Source organism: Heteronotia binoei, chromosome 1 (genome assembly GCF_032191835.1).
Source record: "Heteronotia binoei isolate CCM8104 ecotype False Entrance Well chromosome 1, APGP_CSIRO_Hbin_v1, whole genome shotgun sequence".
NCBI classification, from domain to species: Eukaryota; Metazoa; Chordata; class Lepidosauria; order Squamata; family Gekkonidae; genus Heteronotia; species Heteronotia binoei.
The window spans coordinates 123,716,571-123,743,049 of NC_083223.1; the positions used below are offsets into that span (position 1 = coordinate 123,716,571).

General features: G+C 45.3%; 2 protein-coding genes across 2 annotated transcripts in view; one reads left to right on the forward strand and one right to left on the reverse strand.

The window, feature by feature from the left end:
- Positions 1 to 26,479, forward strand: part of HECA (hdc homolog, cell cycle regulator) — a 262,046-nt gene that overhangs the window by 146,843 nt on the left and 88,724 nt on the right. The gene's annotated exons all lie outside the window — the stretch shown is intronic.
- Positions 443 to 3,183, reverse strand: CITED2 (Cbp/p300 interacting transactivator with Glu/Asp rich carboxy-terminal domain 2). Its single transcript, XM_060240288.1, has 2 exons — positions 3,048 to 3,183; positions 443 to 2,427 (listed from the first exon to the last, which is right to left on the reverse strand). The coding sequence occupies exon 2, from the start codon at positions 2,418 to 2,420 to the stop codon at positions 1,707 to 1,709; it is 714 nt and encodes a 237-aa protein (XP_060096271.1). The 5' UTR covers positions 2,421 to 2,427; positions 3,048 to 3,183; the 3' UTR covers positions 443 to 1,706.

A 26,479-nucleotide genomic window follows, 5' to 3' on the forward strand; every position in this document is an offset into this window, starting at 1 on the left:
ATAGAACAAAGTAGGCTAAAAGGTTTAGCATTAAACTGCTGCAACCTTGTTAAAAAGGGATCATACAGGTTGTTAAACACCTGATTCTCAGGTTTAAGTGGCAATTCAGGAAACCTAACAATAGTAATAATGATATCTCTGCTGCATAATATATTTGGATGTTGGTACTTTTAATTCACTTTCCAGTTGTAAGACAACTGGCTCATCTTTTCCTAATAAAACTTTTCTTGTCATTACCAGAATTCTCTCTCCCTTCTTTCTCCTCTAGTTATCTTAGATTTCAGTACAATGCAAGTTTTTCACCTGCAAGAACATTTTTGTGCCTGGTACAAGAAACCAAAATTTGTAGTGTCCTTGCATTGTCTGTCTTTCCTGGAATCCTTCAGTGCAACATGATTTTATGTAAAAAACAAATGTTTCATAGATATATCAACTGACAGTATTTATAAAAATTAAAGTTTAATAGATAAATAGAATAAATACTTTATGCATCATAATTCTGGACAACTACATTTAAAGCAAGTAAGTTGGCAAATCACAAAATTGTTGCCTCTTGGCAATTTTACTTTTGATAAAATTACACAGGCATGTTACAATGTTATTTATGAAACTGTGATGTCATATTTATCCTTAAATCCTTTTCACCTTCTGCACCAGTCATGACATACAAAATACAATGGTGTCATGTAAGTTTTCCTTCAAAACATTTCTTGCAGAACCCAACAGTTGAACAATTCAGACTGACTATGTGTATCAAACATTGGTGAGGGGAGGGGGGGGGGGGAGAAGGATAAATTAAAGAAAAAATATTGGTAAATGATGTTTAGGAATAATTAAAGCATTTCTCAATTTTTTATTGACACAGGCAAATTAAAATAGAATAAATTAACAAGTATATTCTCAAAAAAAGTTTTGTACAAAAATACTGTCAACATTTCCTAAAAAGCTTTCAACACAGTAGTATTTTCCCATTGAACTGAATAAACTATATAAGCATGATGCCAAAATTAAAAAAGCTGCAGAAGGAGCTAGAACAAAATGTTTTAAAAAGAATTGTGAAATGTTTCTTTGCCCCTGACTAGAGACCATTCCATTCATACTATTATTACTGTCTGTACAGATGGGAAGGGGAACAAATAGCAGAGTAAGGAACTGGTTTCTTTTTCCTGATCAGGGAAGGTTTGGCCCACATTTGATAAGCTTCCAGTTTAAGCAGACTAAAAGTTAGTAGCACTGCAATGCATAGTTAAAAACAAAGCAAGAGGGCAGTATTTGTGCAGGAATCTACCCTGAACTTCATGCAACCAACTACTGCATTTTTTTTGTCCTTTAACTCAGAATCTGAATGCTGTCCTAGTTATTTGAAATGATAGCCTACAGAAAATCCACAAGTTTAAGCAATCTGCCAATATTCATAACAGTTGAAATAATTGGCATATTACCAGTGGGAAAAAAAATAAGCAGCAAGACTGAGAAAATCTAAAGACTGAATCATTATTACAGGAAGGGAGGCAGAAATGAGTATCCAAGGTTAAAAATAAAGAAATGACAGCAATTAAAAACAAAGGAGGGAGAAATCATATTTGTACAAGCTTATAGTTTACTCTGTTTCCCAGATATTCAAACTCCTAAAAGCCTTTGCAATACTGTGTCTTGAGGGAATGTTTGCATTCACACAGATAAAAAGTCCTTTGTTTCACAAGAAGTCAGCAGCTCACTCTGCTGGACTGCTGTTTGCAAACGAAGTCTGTCATGAAATCAAACTCATTCTGTCCCAACCACAGCTCTGGAAGCTCCTTAATGCGGTCCAAGCCCATTTCTATGACTAAGGACATGAGCACCTCCTCATCTATGAAGTCAGTGTCGATGACATTGGGAGGCAGCATTGCTGCAGGGACGTGGGGCACAGAGGCAGGCACATTGCTGCTGCTACCACCACTGCTGTTGCTGTGCTTCGGGTTGCAGTCTCTAAAATGCTGGGCTGCTCCATTGAGCTGATGGTTGGCAGGGTGCAAGTCCGGCATGTAGTGGTTGTGAGGATACGGATGGTGGCTGAAGTACTGGTTGTTGAGCTTCTGCAGCTGCATGCTGGCTGTTAAGGGCCCCCCTTGGGTTGCCACCGCAGGGGCCATAAACTGGGAACTGGTAAACCTGGCTGTTGGCGGCATGCTGCTTGGAGGGTGGCCCCCGTTCACATTCCCTGGCCCCATGGCGTGTCTGATCCCACTGTTTGCATTCATATTTCCACCTCCATAATGTATATGGTCACTCATCAAAGCGCTGAAGGCATGTTGCTGTTGCTGATGATGGTGAGGGGTGGGAAACTGACCCATTCCCATTCGATGTGCGGGATGGTGATGAAGCCCATTGGTTCCATCAGGGAAGCGCCCGTGGTTCATGGCCATCATGTGGTCTGCCATTTCCAGCCTTTAAAAGTTAATGTTTACAGAGAAAGAGATAAACATTTCTGCTCCAACCACTGATGCTCCCTATCCCAAGGAAACAGTTGCAGGCTGTACCCGGCTCATCCTAGGACACCCCCCCTACGCTTGTAAAAAACAAAATAAGAAAAATTTGCCACACCAAGACTCATTTGCAATCATTTTCTTAAAAAACTGCAAGAGGTAAGGACCTTGTGCAACCCAGTGTCACACACAACTCACGCACACCTAGAAGCCAAACAAGCCTGCACAACAGCAACAAGCCACCCTCCTCCCCAAAATACACTCATTTTAAAAAAATGTGTTCTGAAATAAAATCCTTTGGATTTAAACAGCATGCCCGTTTTTCTACTGAACGTGCCCTATCACATAAGCTTTACGTAAGAACTACAGAGGGCACAGATCTTACCCGACCTTTTCTCTCCTTGTCAAGAACTTTGGGAATTAAAGTCTGCAAAGGATTGTTTGTAATATGAACGCTAGTGGATTTCAGGGCTCCGGCTCAAAAATCCTGCTTTTCCCTCCCACCCCACCAAACATTCTCATTCACATTGTTGCCGAAAGAAAAAAAAAGCGGGGGGGGGATCAAGCTCTTTCGCCACTCACCTCAAGCCCTCCCTTTCTTCTTTTGCTTCAAACGTGCTGATAAAAAAAAAAAAACAGTCAGTAAAGATCACCCAGCATAAAAGCAAGCGATTCTCTTTTTGCTCCTCTGCGCCTATGTGAGTTGATAATAATAATAATTATTGCCGCTGCCGGAGCTGAAGGATTCAAACCCGTTCCTCTCTCACTCCTCTGCGAGTTTCTCATCAACACTTGCCAACAATGAGCTGTGTTTCTTAGCCTGCTTTGGCCACAGCTAATATAGGATTTCAAAAGGGAGGAGCGAAAGCCCTCACAGGCAACCAGAAGTAAAACCTGGAGCAAGCGAAAAAAAAAAAGCCAGGCGGAACTGGAAGGCATCCAAAGAATCCTGTTCCTTCTGGCTGAGTGACACGTGTGTTTGCTGATGGCCTCAGATCCGTGTGATTGCGAAGGAGCCACATCCCCGCCGGAGCCTTTTCTTACCCGTACAAAGAGAGAGGAGGGCGAGAGGGGAGGAATCACAGATCTCCGAAACGGATTAGAGCTGGATGGGAAGAGCGAAGTGAGGAAAAAGAAATCCTAACCGCTATGAGAGCCATTGCTCACAAGAATGGATCAAGCTTCAGCTTTGGTTCTCGGTCAGCTCTAATCTGTTTACATTCCTCCCACCTCCTTACATCTATCAGGCTATTAGGTGCTGTCATTGATTCCCAGAGCGCCGTGGACGTTTCTTTCGGGGCTATTCAGCGTGGGGATTTGTTATATACCTTGTCGCGTTCTAGTCTCGCAAGAATGCTTTTGGAAACACAAGAATTTCATAGAAAGCAATTACAGGGAAGGAGGATTGTCCTTTCCTCGCCTACAATGGCTGCGCTTCTTCCAGGCACATGCAAGAGTATAAATACCGCTACTTTAGAGCAAGAGGTAACTTCTCGGGAGCTGCTCGGTCTCTCATGCACACCAGCGTGTTTGTGTTGCAAAAGCCTGCCCTAGCGGGTGCGCACACACACTCAACATAGACAAACGAAGCTGCTTCTGGGACGAGATATCTAGAGGCGCTTGTCCTCCAGGGCACGCAGGATCCAAGCCACGCTTTCGAGGTGACACGCGGCTGCTCTGTGGACATTTTGCGTTTACCTCTCCTGGTAGCTTTGGCATTCAAACGGAGGCGTCTCTGCTGTGCAAACACTCCGAGATCCTTGGTTCTGGAGATACCCCCCCCCCTTTAAAATAAACACAGCCACAGTGTGTACTTGCCTTTGATCCAAGAGAAAGGGGCAAGACCAGCAGTGCCTGCAGCTTTGGCAAAACTCCCCCCCACCCCCCCCAAATCTAAAGAAGCAATAGGTTTGCAGTAAGCAAACACAACAGCAGGTTTATATTGGTGTAAAAGAAGGTAACGCGATAATTGCTGTGTAAATACAGCACGACCATCCCACATGTTTTCTCTCTTTTTTATATCTAGTGCTCGCGTTCTCTTGCAGCGTTGCTGACAGGGTCAACACAGCTGATAATATTGGGATAAATAAGACCATCCCTGGCAGACTCAGGTCTCTAACTCTGCACCCAGCCAAGACACCAGACACCTGAAAGAGTAAGCTGAAGGTTTAGCAATGCAGCATTTTAAATATTAACTTCAAATGTGGAATCAGTGAGCAGCAAGACTATATTTTCAAGCATGGATCTAAAGCACAAAGATAATGGCTCTGATCTCCAAACTGTGGAGGGGCTACTTGTCTTTTTTGATGACACTGAGGTGGGGCTTCCCACCACAATGCAGAACAAAATCAAGTGGCCCCTTGGCACTTACAAGACAACTGTGTTTACATTTGGGTTTACTTTTAATATCCCAGCATTGCTGGACTATACACATACAAAAGCCAGATGTGCACCAACATTTTATTTATTATTTGTAGCTGTTCTCCCCAATGGAGACCCAAATCAGCTTACAACAGCATTCTTTTCTCTTTTATTTTCTCTTTACAATAAACCTGTGAGTAGGGTTGCCAACTCCCACTTGGGAAGTATTTGGAGATTTGGGGGAATGGAGCCTAAAAAAAAGTGGGATTTGGGGAGGCTGGAGACTTCAGTGCGGCATGATGCCATAAAATCCACCTTCCAAAGCAGCCATTTTCTCCATGGAAATGGATCTTTCTCATCTGGTGATCAGTGTGTAATCCTGGGAGATCTCCAGCCCCACCTGGAGGTTGGCAACCCTGCCTGCGAAGTAGGTTAGACTTAACAACAATGACTGGATCAAGGTCACCCAGTGAACTTCCATAGCAGAGGGGGAAGTCAAACCTGGGTCTCTCCAAGTTCCTAGTCCAGTACTCCAATCACTAGAGCACACTGGCTCAATGCTATTGACATACTCCTACTTGTACAAATTCCATCATTAGCAGGTGTATTTCAGAACACCATGGACAGGGTCCCTGCTTTGCCTGCCTCAGAGGTGTCTCTTCCCTTTTGTATTTTAACAGCTACTATCCAGTCTAAGCAGCAGTAATTCTACAACATCTCTTTCATGTGCAGGTTTTTCCCAGCCCCACTAGCTTTAACTAGTGGTGCCTTGCAATGCATGAGCACCACCAGCCCTTTGGGGTGACTTTTCCATTTCTAGCAAGGCAGGTTTGCTAAGGAGACTGTGCCAGTGATGTGATGGGACTACAAGGTGACAATACATCATTTTAAGGACACTGTTTCAAACAGAGAAAGAGAGAAGATAATCATCTACTTGGCAGAATACAGCATAAGAAAATTCTAGTGAGAAGCATGCTAAAAAAGAGGCCTGTCTGCAAAATATCACTGGATAGAATTTGAAAAACAGGGAAAGAACTATTAAACAATGGAAGTTGACAAGGTTTCAAGGCTTACAAAATAATAAAAACAACATCATCACAGGGCTACAGCTCAATGGTAGAGCATCTGCTTGGCATGCAGACAGTCTTAGGTTCAATCCCTATTGTCTGCAGTTGAAAGGATCAGGTGGTAGGTGATGTGAAAGACTTGCTTGACTCCATAGAGAACTGCTTCCATTCTGAGAAGACAATACTGACCTTGATGGACCGCTGGTCTGACTCACGTTCATATACTTGGCTGAAATCATTGCTGGGGTTTAACATCTTTTATTTTTTGTAGTCACCTGATCAAAGGTATAAACTGATGGTTATTGACATATCTGATGTGCTGAAGAGAAAGCAAAATAGACACAAGCCATTTCTATACCTAATGGTAAACACAGGTGTACACTTTTCCCCCTTGCAATTTCAATCAAGCTGAAGAACTGAGAAAAAAAGGAGGTCTACCATTCCATCAACTCCATAGTTTTGCTGATTGAACCTTTCCCCTTATTGACTATTATTAGCTCTAGAATAGGGATAACGACAGCAACAACAAAACACTGGCCAAAGAGAGGGCTGGGGATTCTTATATTTTTTTCACTTCCAGAGATAATAATGCCGAGGGGTCAGCAAAACTGCAGTCCAGTCTGAATGATGATCTAGGTTGGCATTTCCCATTCGCAGGTTGTGACCCAGCACCAGAACACGGAAGCCTCAATACCGGGTTGCAAGAAAAGCCAAAGTTAGCCCCGCCACCAGCAAAGCATGAGTTCTGCTCTGCTTCCTTCCTTTCCTCTTTGTTGTGCAGAGAAAAGCTAGCCTTGAAGACTGACATAGGCTGCAAAGCCTGAGCTCTGTTTGGCTTCCTTCCTTCCCCCATCTCTGTGCTGTACAGAGAGGAAATGGGTTGCCTCTCCTTCCTTCTCCCTTCCTTGCAATGTTTGAGAGAAAAGCTGGAGTTCACTGGCACTATAGACCCATGAAGTGTTCTTCAAGGTATGAACTTTCATGTGCCTTGCGGTATGTTCTTTTGGGAAGATTCCCCTGGGAGGCCTGGGTGGCAAAGAAGGGGGCGGGGTTTCAACTGGGAGGGGTGGGTAGTGGGCATTCCAGTAGCTTTTTTTTTTACCAAACGACCCCAGGGCAGAATTGTTGCTAGCTGGGGTCATCTAATGGTGAGTAAGGCTCTTTCTTTCTTTCTTTCTTTCTTTCTTTCTTTCTTTCTTTCTTTCTTTCTTTCTTTCTTTCTTTCTTTCTTTCTTTCTTTCTTTCTTTCTTTCTTTCTTTCTTTCTTTCTTTCTTTCTTTCTTTCTTTCTTTCTTTCTTTCTTTCCCTGCAAGTGATGCTCTGTCTGTATTCTTGGTGCTGTGTGGGGGGAGAGGCAACAGTGGAAGGACTTCAGTTGCCTCTCTTCCCTGGTACTTCTCTCCAGTATTAAAGGGAAGCTTGAGATTGCTTGGGAATGTGAGCTGAAGAAGTTAAGCCATAGGAAGGGAAAAGGTTCAGCTGCACTTATTTGCAGGGACCTTTTTATCCTTCATTTGGATTCAACCCCCAAATTTCTATGTGATTGTGGCAGATCTATCATCCTTAGTCCTAGCTGGTGTTATATGTGAAGATTAATACATTTTACAAAGCTACACACTGGAAAGGATTAAGCAGATTGTGAATGACCTTTTAAAGTTTCATTTCCACAGAGTCAGGAAACTAGTACCAACTCTGGAGATGCCAAAGTTAATTGCAAATGGTTGACTTGACACAGAATATAAGGAGCAAAGTCAAGCATGCAGCTGCTTCCAGCATCTACTGAAATGACATGAATAAAAATCTTACCAATTTAAATGGTGAATATTTATTTAATACTCACATATAATATTTGTATAAACAAATTGATTGACTGTATATTGTGTGCAAAACAAATTTGTAAGTTTTCCTTTCTTGGCTTGTATCTGTTTTAGCAAACTGGCAAAGAAGGATAATTCATACACACATGTATATCATTCGATAGCTTATTGTTTGATGGTTTTCAGCTGAACCTGTGAGATGTCTGCAATAAAAATACTAAAAGGTAATGTTATGGAAGTTCTGTCTGTGTAGTTGATCAGTGATAGCTGTTTTAGACATGTAAATACTCATTTGGAGGTGTGGTCACTGAAATTTAAATATACATATATGCCTTTCCTCTTAACCTGAATTGATTAAGGCAGACTTTGGCTTTAAATATAAATCTCAGTAACCAACAATCAGTTTGAAATTGGATGAATCTGAATTATAATATTTAGAAATGAGGGTTCAAATTATAATATCTAAAAGCGTAGTATCTTATTTCTCTAACCCTACTATTGCCTCCTTCCCTTACCCCCCCCCCCCCCAATAACCTATCCTGTTTTCTTGCTTCTTTCTCTCTTTTCCATTTACTGATTTTTATCTGCTTCATCCTGCCCCTGTTTTCAGCTTTCCCTCTTTCTCTCCCCTGACAGCCTCTGCCCAGGAAAACTTTGTTCAAGTTGTGCAGTGCACACTGACCTGGCCCAGTTGCAAAGTAGGGAACCCACAAGGATTGGGGGAGCACCTCACTTTCTCCTATATTCCCTATCTCCACATTATTTCCTCTTTTCCTGGCAACTCCCATCCTCACCTTTTCCTGTTTCCCATCCACCAGCATACCTTCCTCCCCCCATTTCTACAACATTTATTTACTTTGTTTTTACCTCACATTTTTTCACTATGGGGCCTAAAGTAGCTTCCATCATTCTCTTTTCCTTTTTACCATCACAGCAACCCTATGAGGTAGGCTTGACTGATCCAAGTTTATCCAGTGAGCTTCCATGGCAGAGTGTTGAGTCAAACCTGGATCTTCCAGATCCTCGTCTGAAATGTTAGCCAATACACCATTCAAGTCGGGGGGATTGGTGGCGGGGGGGGGGGGGGGAAGGAGGTGGGTGGGTGGGCTGGTAAACACGTGGAGAGTGGGTATGGGATTTCCTTCCCCTTGCAAGTCCCATGGGCCCCCATTTGTACAATCTAATAGCCATGGTATCTTGATTTGCTGGATTCGGGCTGTTTTCCATGACTTTCAAAACATGACTATCTTAACTTCCTCATTCATGAGACAGCCATTGTCTGACAGGGTAATTCAATCATGTATTTAATCATGCTGAGTGGCTAATCTTGGCCTCCCATTTCTTTTACCAATCCACTCCAATTTTTGCCTGGCAATTTCTGAAGAACCCTGCAGACCATTCTAGATCTGGCAAAAGCAGCTGACCCAAATGCTAACCAAATGGTAGGAAATGAGGGCAACAAAAATTTATTTATTTATTTTTAAGTGGAGGGATATCAGTCTTAGCAATCATAGGGTTATATCTTAAAGTAATTAAGTCAATAGACTTAAACTGGAGTAACTCTGAGTCAGCTGGAGTAAATCTGCACAGGGTGGCTTACAACATATAAGAAACAACATGTAAGTCGCAGCATATAAATAACAATAAAACCAATAATATAAAAAACAAATAATCAAAATAGGATGATATTAAAAGAAGGCACTAAAACAGACCAATGCCTGCTGTAGCTTGTTAAACATATGATAGTATAAGGTACCTTAATTTACAACAGTGCCCTGTAGGCAGGGCTTTTTTTGTAGAAAGAGCCCAGGAGGAACTTATTTGCATATTAGGCCACCCCCTGACATCACCATTGTTTTGTGTGAGGCTTTTTTGTGGAAAAAGCCCAGTGGGAGCTCATTTACATATTAGGTCACACCCCCTGACACCAAGCCAGCCGGAACTGCATTCCTGTGCATTCCTGCTAAAAAAACCCCCTCCTGCCTGTAGGTAATGAGAAAATAGTTAGGAGACATTGAGTGGGGTATCATGGGAAGGGGAGGCTGAGATGATTGAGTGCCTGCCACTTCAACCTAAGGCCTATCAACCAGGGCTTGTCTTACAAGCCCTGTGGAACCGTAATAGACTATCACAGGAGAACAGCCTGATCTAGTTAACAGCACAGTTTTGTCCACTGATTTGTCCTACATATAAAAATAGCTGCTAGTATAAATGAAGGGATAGCCTGGAAGGCTGCATCCCCTCCTCCATGGTTAGAAAAATAATCACCTGATTGTTGCTAGTGTGATAAGCCATAAAGCTAGTCAGGATAGAGGGCAGGAGAGAGAGATGATGACCAAGATCTGATGAAATAATAAGCAGTAGGCATGAGGAACTCGACTGAGAGTGGCTAGAGGGGAGGCTATACCAAAGTATAGACAGCTTCGTGTATGGGAGGGGAAGCCAACTAGCTAAATGATATATTTATATTTATTTATTAAGCATTTATTTACAATAATAATTAGAACACCCCCAGCTAAAACCAAAGATAATATAATAAGCCTCACATTTCTCCCCCCACCAAAAAAAAGATGCCTGCTATTCAGACCTCTCAAAAGCGCTGGCAAACAGGCAGGCCTTGCAGCACCTTCTGAAGATCTCCAGTGAGTGGACCCCCGTCACCTCTTCATGGGAGCCAGAGCTATGACAAAAAAGACCTGGGCTCTGGTTGATGCCAGATGGGCCACCCTAAGTGGGATAGCCAACAGATGTCTGCCTGAGGACCAAAGTTGGTACATAGGGACATATGGAAGGAAACAGTTCTTCAAATATGTGGGTCCTAGATTGTGGTGGGCTTTAAAGTTCATAACCAGCACCTTGAACTAAACTCAGAAACAGGCTGGAAGCCAATGAAACTGTTTCAAAATGGACAACACATGCCTCTCAGGGCTAGTCCCTGACAGCAGTTGGGCTGCCACATTCTGGACCAGTTGTAGTTTCTGGGTTGTCAAGTGGGCAGTCCCATATACATAGTGTTGCAGTAATTCTACCATGATGTTACAGAAGCATGGGTCAGTGTGGTCAGATCAGCTGAGTCTAGGCAATGGGAAAGTTGGTGAATCAGATGCAGCTGATAGAAGGTACTCCTGGCCACCATGCCAACCTGCTTTTCAAACAGCAAGGTGGGGTCCATGAGCATCTCCAAGCCCTTGACTGTATCTGAAAAGCCAATGTTACTTCATCTAGTGGACTCAGTCCCAACCAGTACTACCTCCCTCATGGGGCCACAGACCATTATCTTGGAATAGTTCTTCATTGTGTGCCTGTGTACAGGGTATGTACTCAGATGTCATATCCAGGGCTTTTTTTGAGCAGGAACACACAGGAACGCAGTTCTGGCTGATCTGGTGTCAGGGGTGTGTGGCCTAATATGCAAATGAGTCCTCACTGGACTTTTCTACAAAAAAGTCCTGTGTGAAACAATGGTGATGTCAGGGGGTATGGCCTAATATGCAAATAAGTTCCTGCTGGGCTTTTTCTACAAAAAAAGCCCCGGTCATATCAGATAATCATATCCAATATTTGGTCCTGAAATCTCATGCATGCTATATCTGTGTTCTTCAAAGGTAGAGCACAAGCAAGTCCTACAATAATGGTCCAGTAGCCCTCTGTACAGTAGCTGTATGGTTAGAGTTTTGTTGTGTGGACTGGGAGGTTCTAACCCTGTTTCCACTTCCTTTTTGTTGCTCTAAAAGGCAAATCTTGTCTAAGTTCCATATTTGTCCATAGTAAAACTCAGCCCCACTACTACTGCTTCTTGTTTTAGTGTTTTATCCAGCTGAGCTATTGGGGATGTCATAGGGTTCATCTCCATTTATATTCAGTTGTGGCTTCCACTGTGTTCTTCATTTCAAAAAGGTCACTTCTATTCTAGGAGCATGTTTTTCCCCCAGCAGGACTTGAATCCCTGTCCATGGATTCTTCACAGATGCTCCTCCCCAAGTTTCCCATGATTGTGGCTGCTGAGTGACACTAGGAAAAAAACCATCCTTTCTTCATGATGTATTCCTGTGGGTTTGCCTGCCAAAAGATTGGTTGGCTGCAAGTTGGCTGCAAGTATGGGAATCTCTGGGATGTCTGCTGTCTGCACCACAACTGTTCACAGTGGTGAAGTTGCTGCAGTGTGTTTTATATTTTTCAGGAGGAATCCTGCTAGTGTGATTGAGTAGGGTGACATCCTGGAGCTATTTCACCATTGTCTTATATGGGCTACCTTCCTCCATACCAGGGTACAGTGTGAGTATCATGAACATATCATACTATGGTTGGTGGCTATTGGCAATGCTGCTTTGCTCTCTCTTCAAGGCTATTAGAAGTGTCTGATTGAGCTGCATGCCCTCAGACACTATTCCAATAATTTTAAAAGCCATAGATTTGTAAGTATGAGTTGACCTTCAAGAATGGTAATAACTGCTATGTGGTGAACCTACTTTTTGTTGGTAAAACCAGGGGTGATTTCATAGAAAAAGAGGTGCTTGAGCTCATTAGCACAACTCATTTGCATATGCCACACACCCCTGACATCACCAGAAAGTGTACTAAATTATATCAGCTCAGCATCTGCCTTAAATGCTTTTTGAATTATAATTGTCATAATAAAATCTTATTTCCATCATACTTTTTAATTACTTCCTCCTATGATGCCACAGTGGCATGATGAAGAGTTTCATCTGTCTGCTTTATAAGTTTTGGTTATTTTCCCATTTTTTTTTGTGGGCAAAAATATTAGAAAGTTTGTCAAATCTTAGAGTTCAGCAAAATTCTCATGGGGGGTTGAACAATGGAGCCCAGAAGCAAGTGTTTGGGGGAGGAGTTAAGAAAGAGCACAATAAAATTTAGATTTTCTGGAGTTCTGCTCCTGTGAGCTCCTGCCCAAAATTAGGTCTGGGCAAACCTACTAGACTTGAAAACTGGAAACTTGGAACATAAGAACAGACATAGAAATAAAATACTGGAAGCACCTCAGGTCCAGCACAATACAATGTGATTGTATATTCTACTGGATCAATTTTTCAGTAACATTCAGTATTGTTTATTGGACATTAATTTAGTATTACAGTTGTTTGTATTGGAATTTATATATGATAGGCAATTTGTACCTTTCTTTACATTTTTACTATTAGTGTCAGGTTGTTCAGGATTATAATTTAAAAATGTGATACAAGTTTCCACCTGTAAATGGAGCGGAGGTCCATCAGTGGCTATTAGCCACAGTGCATTGTTGGAACTCTCTGTCTGGGGCAAGTGATGCTCTAATTCTTGGTGCTTGGTGGTGGGGGCAACAGTGTGAGGGCTTCTAATATCCTGGCCCCACTGATGGACCTCCTGATGGTACCTGGGTTTTTTGGCCACTGTGTGACATAGAGTGTTGGACTGGATGGGTCATTGACCTGATCCAAGATGGCTTCTCTTATGTTCTTAATGTATGCTGGTCGTATTATTATGCATAATATACGATACCATTTACAGTGATCTTTTGGAGTTTTGTTTTAAAGTATGTTAATCAAGAAATGTATGACTTATCCTATTTACACTGACAATATGTTCACATTTTCTGTCATTACTTGGAGAGAATACATATTGAGCAGAAATTTAGAAAAAACAATCTAGCCATGTTTTCCCTTATGTCTAGTTGTTACAAAGAGCAGTTAAGGGCATTGGGTTTTGTTTTGTTTTTTTGCTATGCTACTCTTACGAAGCAGGACCAGAATCAGGTTTTTCTCCTTGTCTGTTGTGAGATGTTTTGTGCACATTCTCCAGGCTTAAATTTCAATGTTCATATTTGATAGTTCTTCTGTTATCTCGTTGTCATTGTGACACACCCCTTCCACTTCCCTCCCTGAGGCTAGATTTTTCCTCAATTTTTCTATTCCTTCATGGACTGAGCAGCCTACTTAATGTGATTTCTTCTCCTTTGAAGAAACTTTGGCTGTCTCACCCCATCAGTAAGATATATTTTGGCTATTTGCTCAGCCCAGGAAACTAAGGGGTAGGATTGAAAATGGCACTTGAGATGTGTTTAAAATTCAAAAATAACAAAAGGTTTTAATTAACATTGAGGGAGAAACTCAGGCAAAATCAGGGGTTTTACCTACTGAGCTAAAACTAGTACAAGCACAGACTTTTATTTTTATATATCCGGCTAATGAGAGGTTCTTAATTTATTCATAGTTACTTAGATCTTTATATTGAGAGGCTTTTGTTCCAGTGTTTCCCCAAACACTCTCATTCATTTTATTTGAGTAATTGCTGACTCTTTTTGATGCCCAGAAGGCTGGTACCCTCTTCCTAGTACCCCAGCCCTTCTCTTTGGAACACCAGTACTCTTCTTGAGTTGACTTTTTGACTTTTGAGGTCTCTAAAGGCAGATTCTAATCACACAAGTCCAGGGAATTCTGTACTCCTCAGAGATATCTCTCCCTGTTTGGGCAGAGAATCTTCTTCTCTCTCTAGAACAGGGGTGGGGAACCTTTTTCTGTCAAGGGCCATATGGATATTTATAACATCATTTGTGGGCCATAAAAATTATCAACTTAAAAAACAGTGCTCCACCAAGGGAGAATAATTCAGACCAGCAAAATTAATGCAAATAATTGTTTTTCTATTTGAAGTCATGTGGGGAGAGCCTAATCTGGCACACACACACACACACATATGGCCCGCTGCCCTAGGCAAATGCATAGGTCCAGGGCTTTTTTGTAGAAAAAGACCAGCAGGAACTCAGTAGCATATTAGACCACATCCCCTAATATTAGCATATTAGGTCACACACTCATTAGTGTATTAGACCACACCATCTGGGATAATCAAGTGCAAACTGAACTGTGGCAGTAACTTTTCCAGGCCCTGCAGCAATTCTGGCTGGCCAGCCAGACCCCAGAGAGGCTGTCACACAGTACATCTGGGTAGGCTTCCCAAACCTCCCGCCCTGGCGGGGGACCCCAGGATTTCCACCCTATTCCCCCGCTCCCCCCAAAAATGGAAGCGGGGGGAGAGGGGGGAAACCGCGCCGAGCCGCTGGATCCTGGAGCCGGCGAGGCCGCCGTGCCGTGCCGCTGCCGCCCCCTCCCCGCCCACCGCAGTTTTTCCTCCGAGATGGGCCCAGGCTGAGCCCATCTCGGAGGAGCAGCCAAGAGATGGCAGCAGTGCAGGGGAGGGCGAGGCAGGCCAGGAGCATGGCGAGCCGCGAATCCGGGCCCTTCTAGGACCTGGACTTGCGGCTCGCCACGCCCCCAGCCCGCCTCCACCCCCCCACCTCTGCTTCTACCCCAGAGGCGGAGCGGGCAAGGAGGCAGCGGCGCGGCGCCCTCTTCTCCGCTCGCCGTGGCTGCTCTTCCAAGATGGGCTCAGCCTGAGCCCATCTCGGAGGAGCAGCACGGCGAGCGGAGAAGAGGCCGCCGTGCCGCTGCCGCCTCTGCTCCGCTCCGTGGCTGCTCTTCCGAGATGGGCTCAGGCTGAGCCCATCTCGGAGGAGCAGCACGGCGAGCGGAGAAGAGGCTGCGGGGCGGTTCGTCACGCTCCCCGGCACCGTTTCCGCCCCTCCCCCTAGCTCCACCCCAGTGTCTCCTGGCTCCACCCCCACATCTGGGCCCTGGGATCCCTGCCTGGCCCTGGGGAGGCTGCTGCACAGTGCAGCTGGGCCCCACGATCCTCGCAGGCCAGCCAGGCCCCAGGGAGGCTGCCACATGACTAAGTTTGGTCCAGCAATCCCCGAGGGCCACACCAAGTGACCTTGAGGGCCATATATGGCCCTTGGAATGGAGATTCCCCACCCCTGCTGTAGAAGATCTATCCCCTTTCCTTTGGCCTGAATGGAAATCTTCTCTGCAACCAAACTTCCTTGCCAAACTCTCCCCCCAGTTCTCTGTCTGCATTCAAAGTGCTCTTAGCAGATGCTGAATTCAGACTGCAGTCAGTCAAGGCTGAAATCTAACTGTCAGCACTAAACCTTTTTTCCCCTCTTGGGACTATTCTCAGACAGTCTCAGGACACGTCTCTTCTCATTTAAGGAAGGAATCTGACTGAATCTCCTCAGCATCTAGTTCGGTCAAGACTTTTTTTGCTCAGCTAATGATGACCAATCAGTTTGCTTAGAGCAGCCTGTCACTCAAGGCTCTCTGTCTCTGTGAAGAACTAACCCTTCACAGTTCCTTAGTTGTTGGTATAGCATTTCTAAGCCTCCTTAAAAGTGCTGTCTGTCACAGTCATACTTAGGGAGACTAAGGGCGTTTTCGCACTCACCTTCAAGTGGTGCGACCACCCTCCTCACGCCGGCGGATCTGCAGGGATTTCGCACCAGAAGCGCCGGCGCACCCAAAAGAGCCGGCGACTTCCGTCGCGAAACCAGCTCAAACGTTTTCCTGCTTCTTGGCGGTTTCCGTTTGAGCTGGGTTCGCGACGGAAGTCGCCGGCTCTTTTGGGTGCGCCGGCGCTTCTGGTGCGAAATCCCTGCAGATCAGCCGGCGTGAGGAGGGTGGTCGCACCACTTGAAGGTCAGTGCGAAAACGCCCTAAGTTATTTGCTTCCAGTATCTGTATAACTGACACAATTAAACTGTTAGCATTTATGCTCTGCTGGCTTAAGTATGTCTTCCTACCCTGACCTAGTAGAGGAGGGAGTAAAGGAGTGTTTATCCTGGAACCAGAAGAGTTGAGTAGGAAAGATGGTTTCATTTCTGGATGTAAGTGGCTTATTATCTCCAGGAACAACTAGCTGCAGATCCAGTAGCACCTACAAACAAGATTTTCAGGGTATAAGAGTCAATGCTCCCTTTGTCAGTGTTTTATCCTGCTGATCGCTGATTCTTAAAAGCTTATACCTCCCAAATACTCTTGGTGTCTAAGGTGCTACTGGATTCAAAACTGTCTTCTACTGCAGATCAACATGGCTACCCTCTGAAATGATCTCTAGAAAGAGATGGAAAGAAAGCAGCAATTTATGCCAAGCTTTTTCTAAGATGAAACATTTTTGCTGATCTTCTAAATCATTGCTGTTGGCTGATATCACTATTGATCAGATAGTGCTTATTCTGCTTGGGGCCTCTCTTCCCTGGCCCCTCTGTTGAAATTCCTTATTGGGGAAGAGGAAATGTCTCCAGAGCACTACTGAGGAGAATCTGCAAGACCTACACCCTGTCAGCCAGCTTCATTTTCTTCCAACCATCAGAAACAATGCACCTGCTATTCTGGTCACTGTTCCAAGGGCATAGGTCATCAATAGGATCTTTATGGGAACTGTATAATCAGGGTGGAATTCTAGCAGGAGCTCATTTGCATATTAGGCCACACCCCCAATGTAGCCAATCCTCCAAGAGCTTACAAAAAAGAGCCTTGTAAATTCTTGGAGGATTGGCTACCTCAGGGGTGTGTGGCCTAATATGCAAAGGAGCTCCTGCTAGAATTCCACCCCTGTATATAACTATGATACTATAGGACTTTGGGATGGGATCCCAATATTGTGAACATGGGAAATGTCTTGGCAAGTGTTCCTGTAGTATCTTTTCTGTTTTAATGAAATATATTTATTTTGCACTATCACACATGAAAAATAACTAGATGTGACCCCAAAGGCATAAGCCCTCGGCACAGAATGGTAAACTACAGTAATGCAGCCCAAGCTCTGTTCAGTACCTCAGTTTGATAGTGGTGGAAGCCGGGTGCAGGCAGCCAGCTCATGGTTGACTCAGCCTTCCATCCTCCCAAGGTGGGTAAAATGAATACCCAGCTTGCTGGGGGTAAAGTGTAATGGACTGGGGAAGGCAATGGCAAACCAATCTGTAAAAAGTCTGCCATGAAAACATTGTGAAAGCAACGTCACCCAAGAGTCGGAAATGACTGGTGCTTGCATAGGGGACTACCTTTACCTTTAACCCCAAAGGCAGCCCTGAGTCAGGAATCATGTTTCTGGGCCACTTTCATAACTTTTGATACATTAAAACTGATCAATTAAGATTAGGCTGCACACGACAGAAATGGTGACTCAGATAAATATAGTCGGATTGCATTGGGGACACAGTCACTCCCTTGTCAATAGTTCTATACTTTGGCTTCTTGAGGGATCATCAAAATTCAGTCCATTATTAAAAATCAGTGTTTCCTGGACAATAATTGACCTTCTAGGACCATCCAGGAATCTGCTTTACAATGCAGAATTCTCTGGAAAACCTAATCACAAGTGAGATAATTTATTTTTGTTAATCAGGATTTCTATCAGGTAATTCAATCATAGACTAAGGAAGGGCCATCAAGCCCTGTCTAGTCCTTTCTTAAAGCAGCTAAAAGTGGTATTTAACCTAATCACCTATAATATAGCGGGTTCAACGCATGGAAGAGGCGAGGTGGTAGTGAAGCATCAGCTCTTTATTGATTACAGCATAGTGAGGCATAAACCTAAGACTGCCGAACTGGGCCAACAGGGCCAACTACATACACACCCGTGTTCCTGCGCAAGCATTTGATTGGTCCATTCAAACCAGTAGGGGGCTCGTGATTGGAGCAGGGCAGCAGGGTTTTGGATTCTGCTGCCCATTCCCAAGTCCCCAAGCTCTGGCCGTCAGGCTCCAATGAGCCAGGCAGGAACACCCAATCAGTTCTCACTTGAGTCCACATACATTACATCCTCCCCTCCTAGTTCACAAGTCCTGACATACATAGTCCTTTAGCTTAACAGGCTGCGGTTCTCCCTTGTTGACTGCCTTGGGGCTGGGGATGCGGGAGCTTCTGTTGACGGTTCCAGGCTCCCGGATGCTTCTGGCTCTGGTGGAAGGTTGGGGGTTGGGATTGCAGCAGCTGCCAGTTCGGGGGCTGTTCAGAGCCGGAACTGTTGGTGGATCCTGCGGCCCGCTGTCTCCCTTGACCTCGTCCCTGGGCGCCTCCCGTGACCCCAATTGGTCTATGTGCTGCCACATTGTGAACCCCCCCGCAGTGGTGACTTCATACATGACTGACCCCAGCACCCTGGAGACTCTGGCCAGAAGCCATGTGGGGCCACCCCCAAAGTTCTTGATATACACTGAGTCCCCCTTATCGAATCCCCTGGGCGCTCGGACTGTGTCAGGCATCTCTTGCAGGTGCGGGGCCCGATCAGGGTGCATGCGGTCTAGGAGTGTTGACAGCCGCTGGCCCATGAGGTGCTCGGCCAGGCAGCAGCCAGTGGCCGTGCAGGGGATGGCGTGCTGGACTAGCAGGAACTTAGTGAGGTGGGCCTCCCAATCCCCTTGGGTGATGCGGCGGAGTGACTCTTTAGTGGACTGCACCATCCTTTCTGCTTGGCCATTGATACCTAAGGTGCTGGATTAGATTCTGGCTGCAGAAGTCCTGGAATTCCCCTGATGTGAAGGCAGTCCTGTTGTCTGAGACGAGAGTGTCTGGGAGCCCTTGGGTGGCGAAAACCTTTCAGAGTGCCATAGTAGCAGCCCAGGAGGAAGTGGAGGCCATAGGAACTACCTCCAACCACTTGGAGTAGGAGTCCACTATTAGGAAGAATAGCTGACCCTGGAAGGGCCTCGCAAAGTCCAGGTGCAAGTGGGACCACAGGTTACGTGTAGATTTCTACTGCTAAGCTGGCACCCTGGGCGGTGCTGGTTGGGTCTCCCGGCATGGTTGGCACCTCGCTATCCAAGACTCAATGCCGTCGTTGATTCCGGGCCACCAGACATAGCTGCGGGCAAGGGCCTTCATTCGCACAATCCCCGGGTGAGAGTTGTGTAGTGCGATGAGGACTCTTTGCCACAGAGCAGGGGGCACCACTACCCGACCCCCCATAACAGACAGCCCTTGTGGACCGATAGTTTGTCCCGGCGGAAAGAGAATGCTGCAAACTCTGAGCCCACCTGGCCTGTTAGCCATCCCTTCAACACCCAGTTGAGAATTCGGGAGAGGATTTTGTCCCGGGCAGAAAAATGAGCAATGTCCTTAGCATGAACCAGGTGGTCTGGAAGGGACTCTAACATTATCTGGTGTGCTGGCGCTGGATTCAGGTCCCCAGAGGGTAGTGGCAACCAACTCAAAGCATCCGCATGGCCCATAGCCTTCCCTGGACGGTATTGTAGGTTGTACTGGTACCCCGCTAGGAAAATGGACCACCGTAAGACCTGGGGCGACAGCATCTGGGGCGTTTGGTGGTCGGGGGCAAACAGGCCTAGGAGGGGTTTATGGTCAGTGAGTATGGTGAAGGGCCAGCCGGACAGATAATCATGAAATTTCTTAACACCGGCGACAATGGCTAACCCTTCCTTATTTACCATATTTGCGCGTAGTTGCGTTCTGGTTTTTGCAATGTCCTGGAATAATAAGCCACCGGAACCTCATGGCTGTCTGGCAGCACATGTGTTAAGACCACCCTCACCCCGTAAGGAGACACATTGCAGGCCAAGATCACGGGCAGCTGCTCGTCGAAGTGCGCCAGCAGGCTGTTTGACATTAGAAGGTCCTTCACTACTTGGAAGGCAGCGGCCTGCCGGTGGTCCCACACCCACGGGGCCGTTTTGTCCAGCAAATGGTGGAGGGGTTCCACTACTGCTGCCTTGTGGAGAAGGAAGGCGTGGTACAAGTTGAGAAGGCCCAAGAAGTCTTGTAGTTCTGCTTTGTTAGCGGGGGTGGGGACGTCACAAATGGCCTCCACCTTTTCCTTCGAGAGATGGATACCGTTCGCATTGACAGAATACCCCAGGAAGTCAATCTTGGGCACCCCCAGCATACGTTTCTCCCTCTTCACCTTTAGGCCCACTGAGTCAAAACGTTGGAGTACTGTGCGAAGGTGGGAGGTGAACTCAACCTCCATAGCTGCTGCGATCAACACATTGTCAAAAAATGGCTGGACCCCGAGGATACCTTTCAAAAGAGAATCCATTAGGTTCTGGAAGATCCCTGGGGCCATGCTGACCCCAAACTGGAGGTGCTTGACCTTGAAGGTGCCTTTATGAGTCCCTATAGTTTGCACCTTGGCTGTGGCTGCTTCCACTGGAAGTTGTTGATAGGCCTGGACCAAGTTCAATTTCCCAAGAATTTTTGCCCCTGCTAGGGGGGCCAACATGTGGCTCACCACTGGCACTGGGTAGGCATGGCCTTGTAGCGCTTTATTTATTGTACACTTATAGTCCATGCAGAGGCAGACACGGCCATCAGGCTTGACTGCGGTGACGATGGGCATTTCCCAGTGTGCGTTAGCGACTGACTCCAGCACTCCATGAGCCACCAGACAGTCTAGCTCCTCCTCTATGTTATGTTTGAGGGTGAAGGGAACTCACCTGGCCTTCAGCCTTATAGGCTGGACGTTTGGATTTAGTCACAGGGACACTGGGGGCCCCATGTAAGTTCCCAGAGTCCTGACGAAAACTGCCGGGAACTCACCACAGATCCTCTGGAAGTTCCTGGGCCATGTGGGAACCTGATTTAATTCTGTTACTTGGATCCCTAAGGGTCCAAACCATGTTCGGCCCAGCAAGCTGCCCAAGTCCCCTTCTACGACTGTCAGGGGCAGGCTTCCTGAGAAGTCACTGTATTTCACCCTCAGAAACCCCACTCCCTTCACTGCAATCTTCCGTTTCTGATAGTCCCGAACCACGAACGGGGATAGCTGAAGTTTGGCTTTCCCCCCTGAGCATAACCTGCAGAAAGTTCTAAGAGAAATTACAGTTTGTCCAGCCCCTGAGTCCACATCCATTTTGCATGGCTTGCATTCAGTGAGTACAGTCACTTGCAATTCTCGGGGGAGGACAGGGTAAGTTCGCATACCTCCTCATCTAAGGTGGTGATGGAGTGGAGGTCTTCCACCATGGTGGTGTCCTGGGTTCTGCCCTGATCCTGCCAGCTGGCTCTTCTCAGGGTGGAGCGCTTGGACCGGGAACGGCAGACCCTTGCAAGATGGCCCATCTTTCTGCATTGGTGGCAGACTGTGTCTCGGAATTGGCAGGAACGTCGCTCGTGGGGGTCCCCACAGCTAGCACACTCTTGAGCAGGCGCTGTCTTGGACGAATGGCTTGGCAGTTTCTTCTGTGCCGTGTGCTGTAGCTTGAGTGTGTCGTCTTCCCCGGAATCCTCTGACTTGGACAAGGAGGCAGCAGCACGATGCACAGAGGCGGTGGCTTGCTCCGTCCTCAATTTCTCATATGCAGTAGCCTCCTTAATGGCCTTGGCTAGGTTGGTGTCATCCTTACCCACCAATTTCTGCCTCAATTTCTCATCCCGCAGGCCGAAGATGAACCGGTCCCTTAGTGCTTCATCGAGGACTGGGAAGTCACAGCAGAGTGACAACCAGAGGAGGGTGGCACTGAAGTCTGTCACTGACTCATTAGGTTGTTGGTGGCACTCTGAGAACTCGAGGCGGTGGACCAGGACAGTTGGTTGCGGGGCAAAGTGAGTTGTGAGGGCCGTGATGATCTCACCGAAGGTGGCTGCCTTGAGGCTCACAGGTGCCATTAGACCTTGGGCCAGCTCCAGGAGCTGAGCAGCAGCGCCTTCTTCTTGCGCTCTGTAACCTCGTTGTAGTCGATGCGGTTCACCAATTGCTCTAACCCCGGTCTCCCATCTCTCTGGGTGGGCCACATCGAAAGCTCGAATTGGGCCTGGCGTAGCATCCATTTCGCCTGCTGTGGTGGTGCGGAGCTGGTGCTGGATTGGAGTAGCGATACGATGCTGGCTGGACCACTCACAAGGATCCCTTCCTTGTCGGCGCTATAATATAGTGGGTTCAACACATGGAAGAGGCAAGGTTGTAGTGAACCATCAGCTCTTTATTGATTACAGCATAGTGAGGCATAAACCTAAGACTACCAAACTGGGTCAACGGAGCCAACTATATACACACCCGTATTCCCGCGCAAGCGTTTGATTGGTCCATTCAAACCAGTAGGGGGCTCGTGATTGGAGCAGGGCAGCAGGGTTTTGGATCCTGCTGCCCATTGTTCCCAAGTTTCCAAGCTCTGGCCATCAGGCTTCAATGAGCCAGGCAGGAACACCCAAGTCAGTTCTCACTTAAGTCCACATACATTACATCAACCCAGGTTGACTTTCCCCAGACTTCTCCCCATACCTTTCTCATACCTTTTAATCATGTCCATATTTCTACCTTCCACTCCCCTAAAATTTAATAAGATTCAAAGTTGCTGGCCAGAACCCAAATCTGTCACAGCAGAGACACTATCTCCTTCTCAATGCAACTAAAGGTTCATAAAAACCACTTCTTAGCCCACAAACCTCTGTAACTGGTTCCTGGATTCTTCTTGCTACCCCAGCCTGATGGTTGGCCTACTTCCTCACTGTTTCTGAAATCACTGATCTTTCTCCTCCTTTGGACTCTGGAACTTTATCCCCAGGCCAACTTTCATCACCTGCTACTGGACTGGACTCTCACCCATATTTTCTCTTCAGGATCAGGCTTGTGTATTTTCTTTCTCACTTTTTATTCACCCAAACATCACCAGTTTGCCTAACATAAAGTTTCTATTTAAACCTTTAATCTGCTCTGTCACCCTTTTGCTACTGAACATGCTGCTCCTAGCCACTTCTTTGATCAAAAGATCTTGGTTTTCTGTTCCCTGAACAAACATGCACACAAATTCCCAATGTCATGAATATATGTCCATGTGTTTGTGGAGGTGTGGTAACACTGGATTGGGGAGTAAAAATAGCCCTGGTGCAAATCAAGCTGAGCAGCCCTTATGGGTCTGCAAGCCAGTGTTACAGGGCCACTCAGCTCAGTGGGGTAAATTGTGTGTATCAGTTCACCCACTGCATCTTCTCCCTAAAGTGGTTGCAGTGCAGGAGGAGACAGTTGGTGAGCTGATATACTGGGCATTGATGATGAAGGGTCTGAGCAAAGTAGCCCCTGAGGCACTGGCAGAGATACGGGGCTTGGCTGTTCTTTCTTCTGGCCACCAGCACCCCTCCAGGGGAGTCACCAATCAGGAAACATCTCTGTAGGTTAAATGGATAGTCTGCCCATGATTACAATAAAGTATTTAGGCTTGGATCCTATGCCACCATTCTCCTTGTGTTTCTTTCTGCTGAAGAGGCTTTCCTCCCCTGTGGAATTTGCTTCCTCTGCTTGTGTCACTTCTGTATGCAACAGGGCTCCTTGAAAAACACTAGTCTTGGGCACATGGAAGTGCTAACAGCAGAGGAAGTGAACACCACATTGGAGGAAAGCCTTTGTAGCAGCTGGACAGAAGCAGGAGGGAATCAATATAATTGGGTCCAACTCTATATAAGGAAGTTTCCTAGGTGAAGGTTTAGGAAAAGGGGGGGGGGAACTACATAAACTGGGGTCCTCAGTCTTGCTGAACCTGGGGTCATTGTTGAATTTTGAGTACTGGCAGTTGCATCACTGTTGTGGGAGGTGAGACCAATCATAAAATGCCTATTGTGGGGAACATTTACAAATACTTGGGAGATTCCAAGCAAAAATTCCTCCTGTTTCTATATGGGCTGCTGTTTCCAAATATGTGCTCCCTGCAGACCCAAAGGTGATACCTCTTTTCTCTTCTGAAACATCCCTTGTTCCATTGAAGTGGAAGAAAACCAGAATGAACTCTTTGGGAGAAGAAGCAAGTGGGCGCCAGGAAACACATCTGTGGGCAAAATGGCACCTATGGGCACCATGCTGGGGGTCACTGCCATAGGCACTTGAACCTGGCCTTTGTATTGAACAAAAATGTAACAGGTATATACAAGTATAGTCCAGAGAAAACTGAATGCATTTGCATTTATTTATTGAGGAGATTTTTTATGTTGCCTTTCCATAGTCCTGCTTGTCCAGCATTCCTTTAGCTAATTTATTCTATTTTAGTCAGCCAGTTGCTATGTTTTATTTGATAAAAATCAATATAAAGTATCATTGAAATCCATTGGATTTAAGCAAGTTTAATTTATGTGGGTTGCACCCACCAGGTATTCACTATTTTGTAAAGCTGTGACAATTTGCATAAAAGTTACAATATTCATCTCAAACACTTTTGTCATCATTTGACCTACAAGATTGTATATCCCAAGTTAATTTGGTAGATGCTAATAACAGTTAGCGGCAGGAGGTGCAAAAGTATTAAGACGATATTGGTTTTTGGTATTATTGAAGATTAGTTGGTTAAATCCTTTCTACAATTAATTTAGCACTTCCAAACTCTTGCCAGTAATTCCTTCCCACACTAACTCCCTCTTATCCTTCTCTGTTTTCAGATAGTTGACATCCAGATTCTTCTCAAATTATCTGTGATGTTAGCCCTTGTGGCCCCCTGCTTCCCTTTAAGTTTTCAGAATCAATTACCTCTGCCAGTACAGTACTGTCCTCAGTTTTACCTAGAAAGCTCTCATTGCAAATGTCCTTCCAAATTGCTTGTTTCTTGCAGTTTACCTGAAACAGCATCAGAAAAGACCAGTGGCGGACTGGGTCTAAAAATATTGGTTGCCAGGAGACAAAAGGGGCCCACCCACAACTATGAGGCTATAATTTAATTTTTATAAGAAATAAATAATTTTTTCAGAAAATACATAAGTGGAAAAAAGGTACAATTAAAACTTTTGCAAAATAAATGTGTGTGTTTGTGCGTGTGTGTGTATATATATAGTAATTACAGTGTACATATATTGTACATTTTACTGGCAGTATGCAATAGATATTAGTAGATATTAAATATAAATATTTATATCTACTGTAAATTTTAGTTGCTTTACAGTAATAATGGAACTTCTGTTATATTGTCAAGCTACTAAAAGGACATTAACATTTTAAACATATTGTCTAATGTTTAAGGGGGCTCACTTCCATCAGGGGCCCACTTGCAAGCAGTCCGCCACTGGAAAAGACAGCAACCCACAGAATTTCCAAAATATACTACACCTACCACAGTGAACTAACATTGTCCACTAGGAGGTTATTGTAACAACTGTTCTTCATCTCAAAGCCTCAATCTCATGACATTCTACCCAACAAATGAAGATGAGTGAATATATGACGTTCCAGCTCTGGGCATGTTTGGAAGAAATGGATTATCTAGCTCCAACCCCCCCCCCCCCCATTTTTTTTTAACTTTTTTGACTTCATTTCAACTTTGATTGCTGCCTGGAATTTGAGACAGAAACTGACTTTGTCATACTAGTTGATAACCTACATAGAAATAACAAAGGGAGCAGGGGCGTAGACTTTTCAATTTCCCGGGGTGGGGGCTGGCATCCAGCCAGAGACATTTGATCCAGTGACATCATAGGGAGGAGCCAGTGACATCACAGGGAGGGGCCTCCATTATCACTACCTATGAATTTATGGAGAAGCTCCCTTCCCATAAATTTAGGGAGCACCCTCCCTACAATGCCCATGGACCGGGCCAAACCCAGAAAAAGGTGGGAGCTGGCCAGTGGTTATAGTGGTATCTCAGAGGTCTCTTGCTGTGTCCTGTTTTTGAAATTCACTTTTAGAATAGTCACTTTAAGATCTGCAAATATACATATCATATGCATAGGACAAACTAATGGTCACAAATTTGACAGTAAAAGGCAATATAGAAAAGCTTAAAGGGAACATTTTCCTTCCTCCTGCTTTTTTCTGATGACCCTGAAGCATGGGAGGGCCTCCAAACAGGGGGATCCCCTGCCCCCAACTGGGGATTGGCAACCCTATGCCTAGGTGGTGAACAATTGTCAATACACACCTACTTGACCAAGTCTTTAAGAATGTAGTCATTTTGAAAAAAAATATATAGGCTTGCTGGGGCCATTAATTTTCAAAAAGATCTGGTTCA

What these genes read in the sequence shown, in the direction of transcription:
- CITED2 (XM_060240288.1), bottom strand. Translation starts at nt 2,420, where the DNA reads ATGGCAGACCACATGATGGCCATGAACCACGGGCGCTTCCCTGATGGA.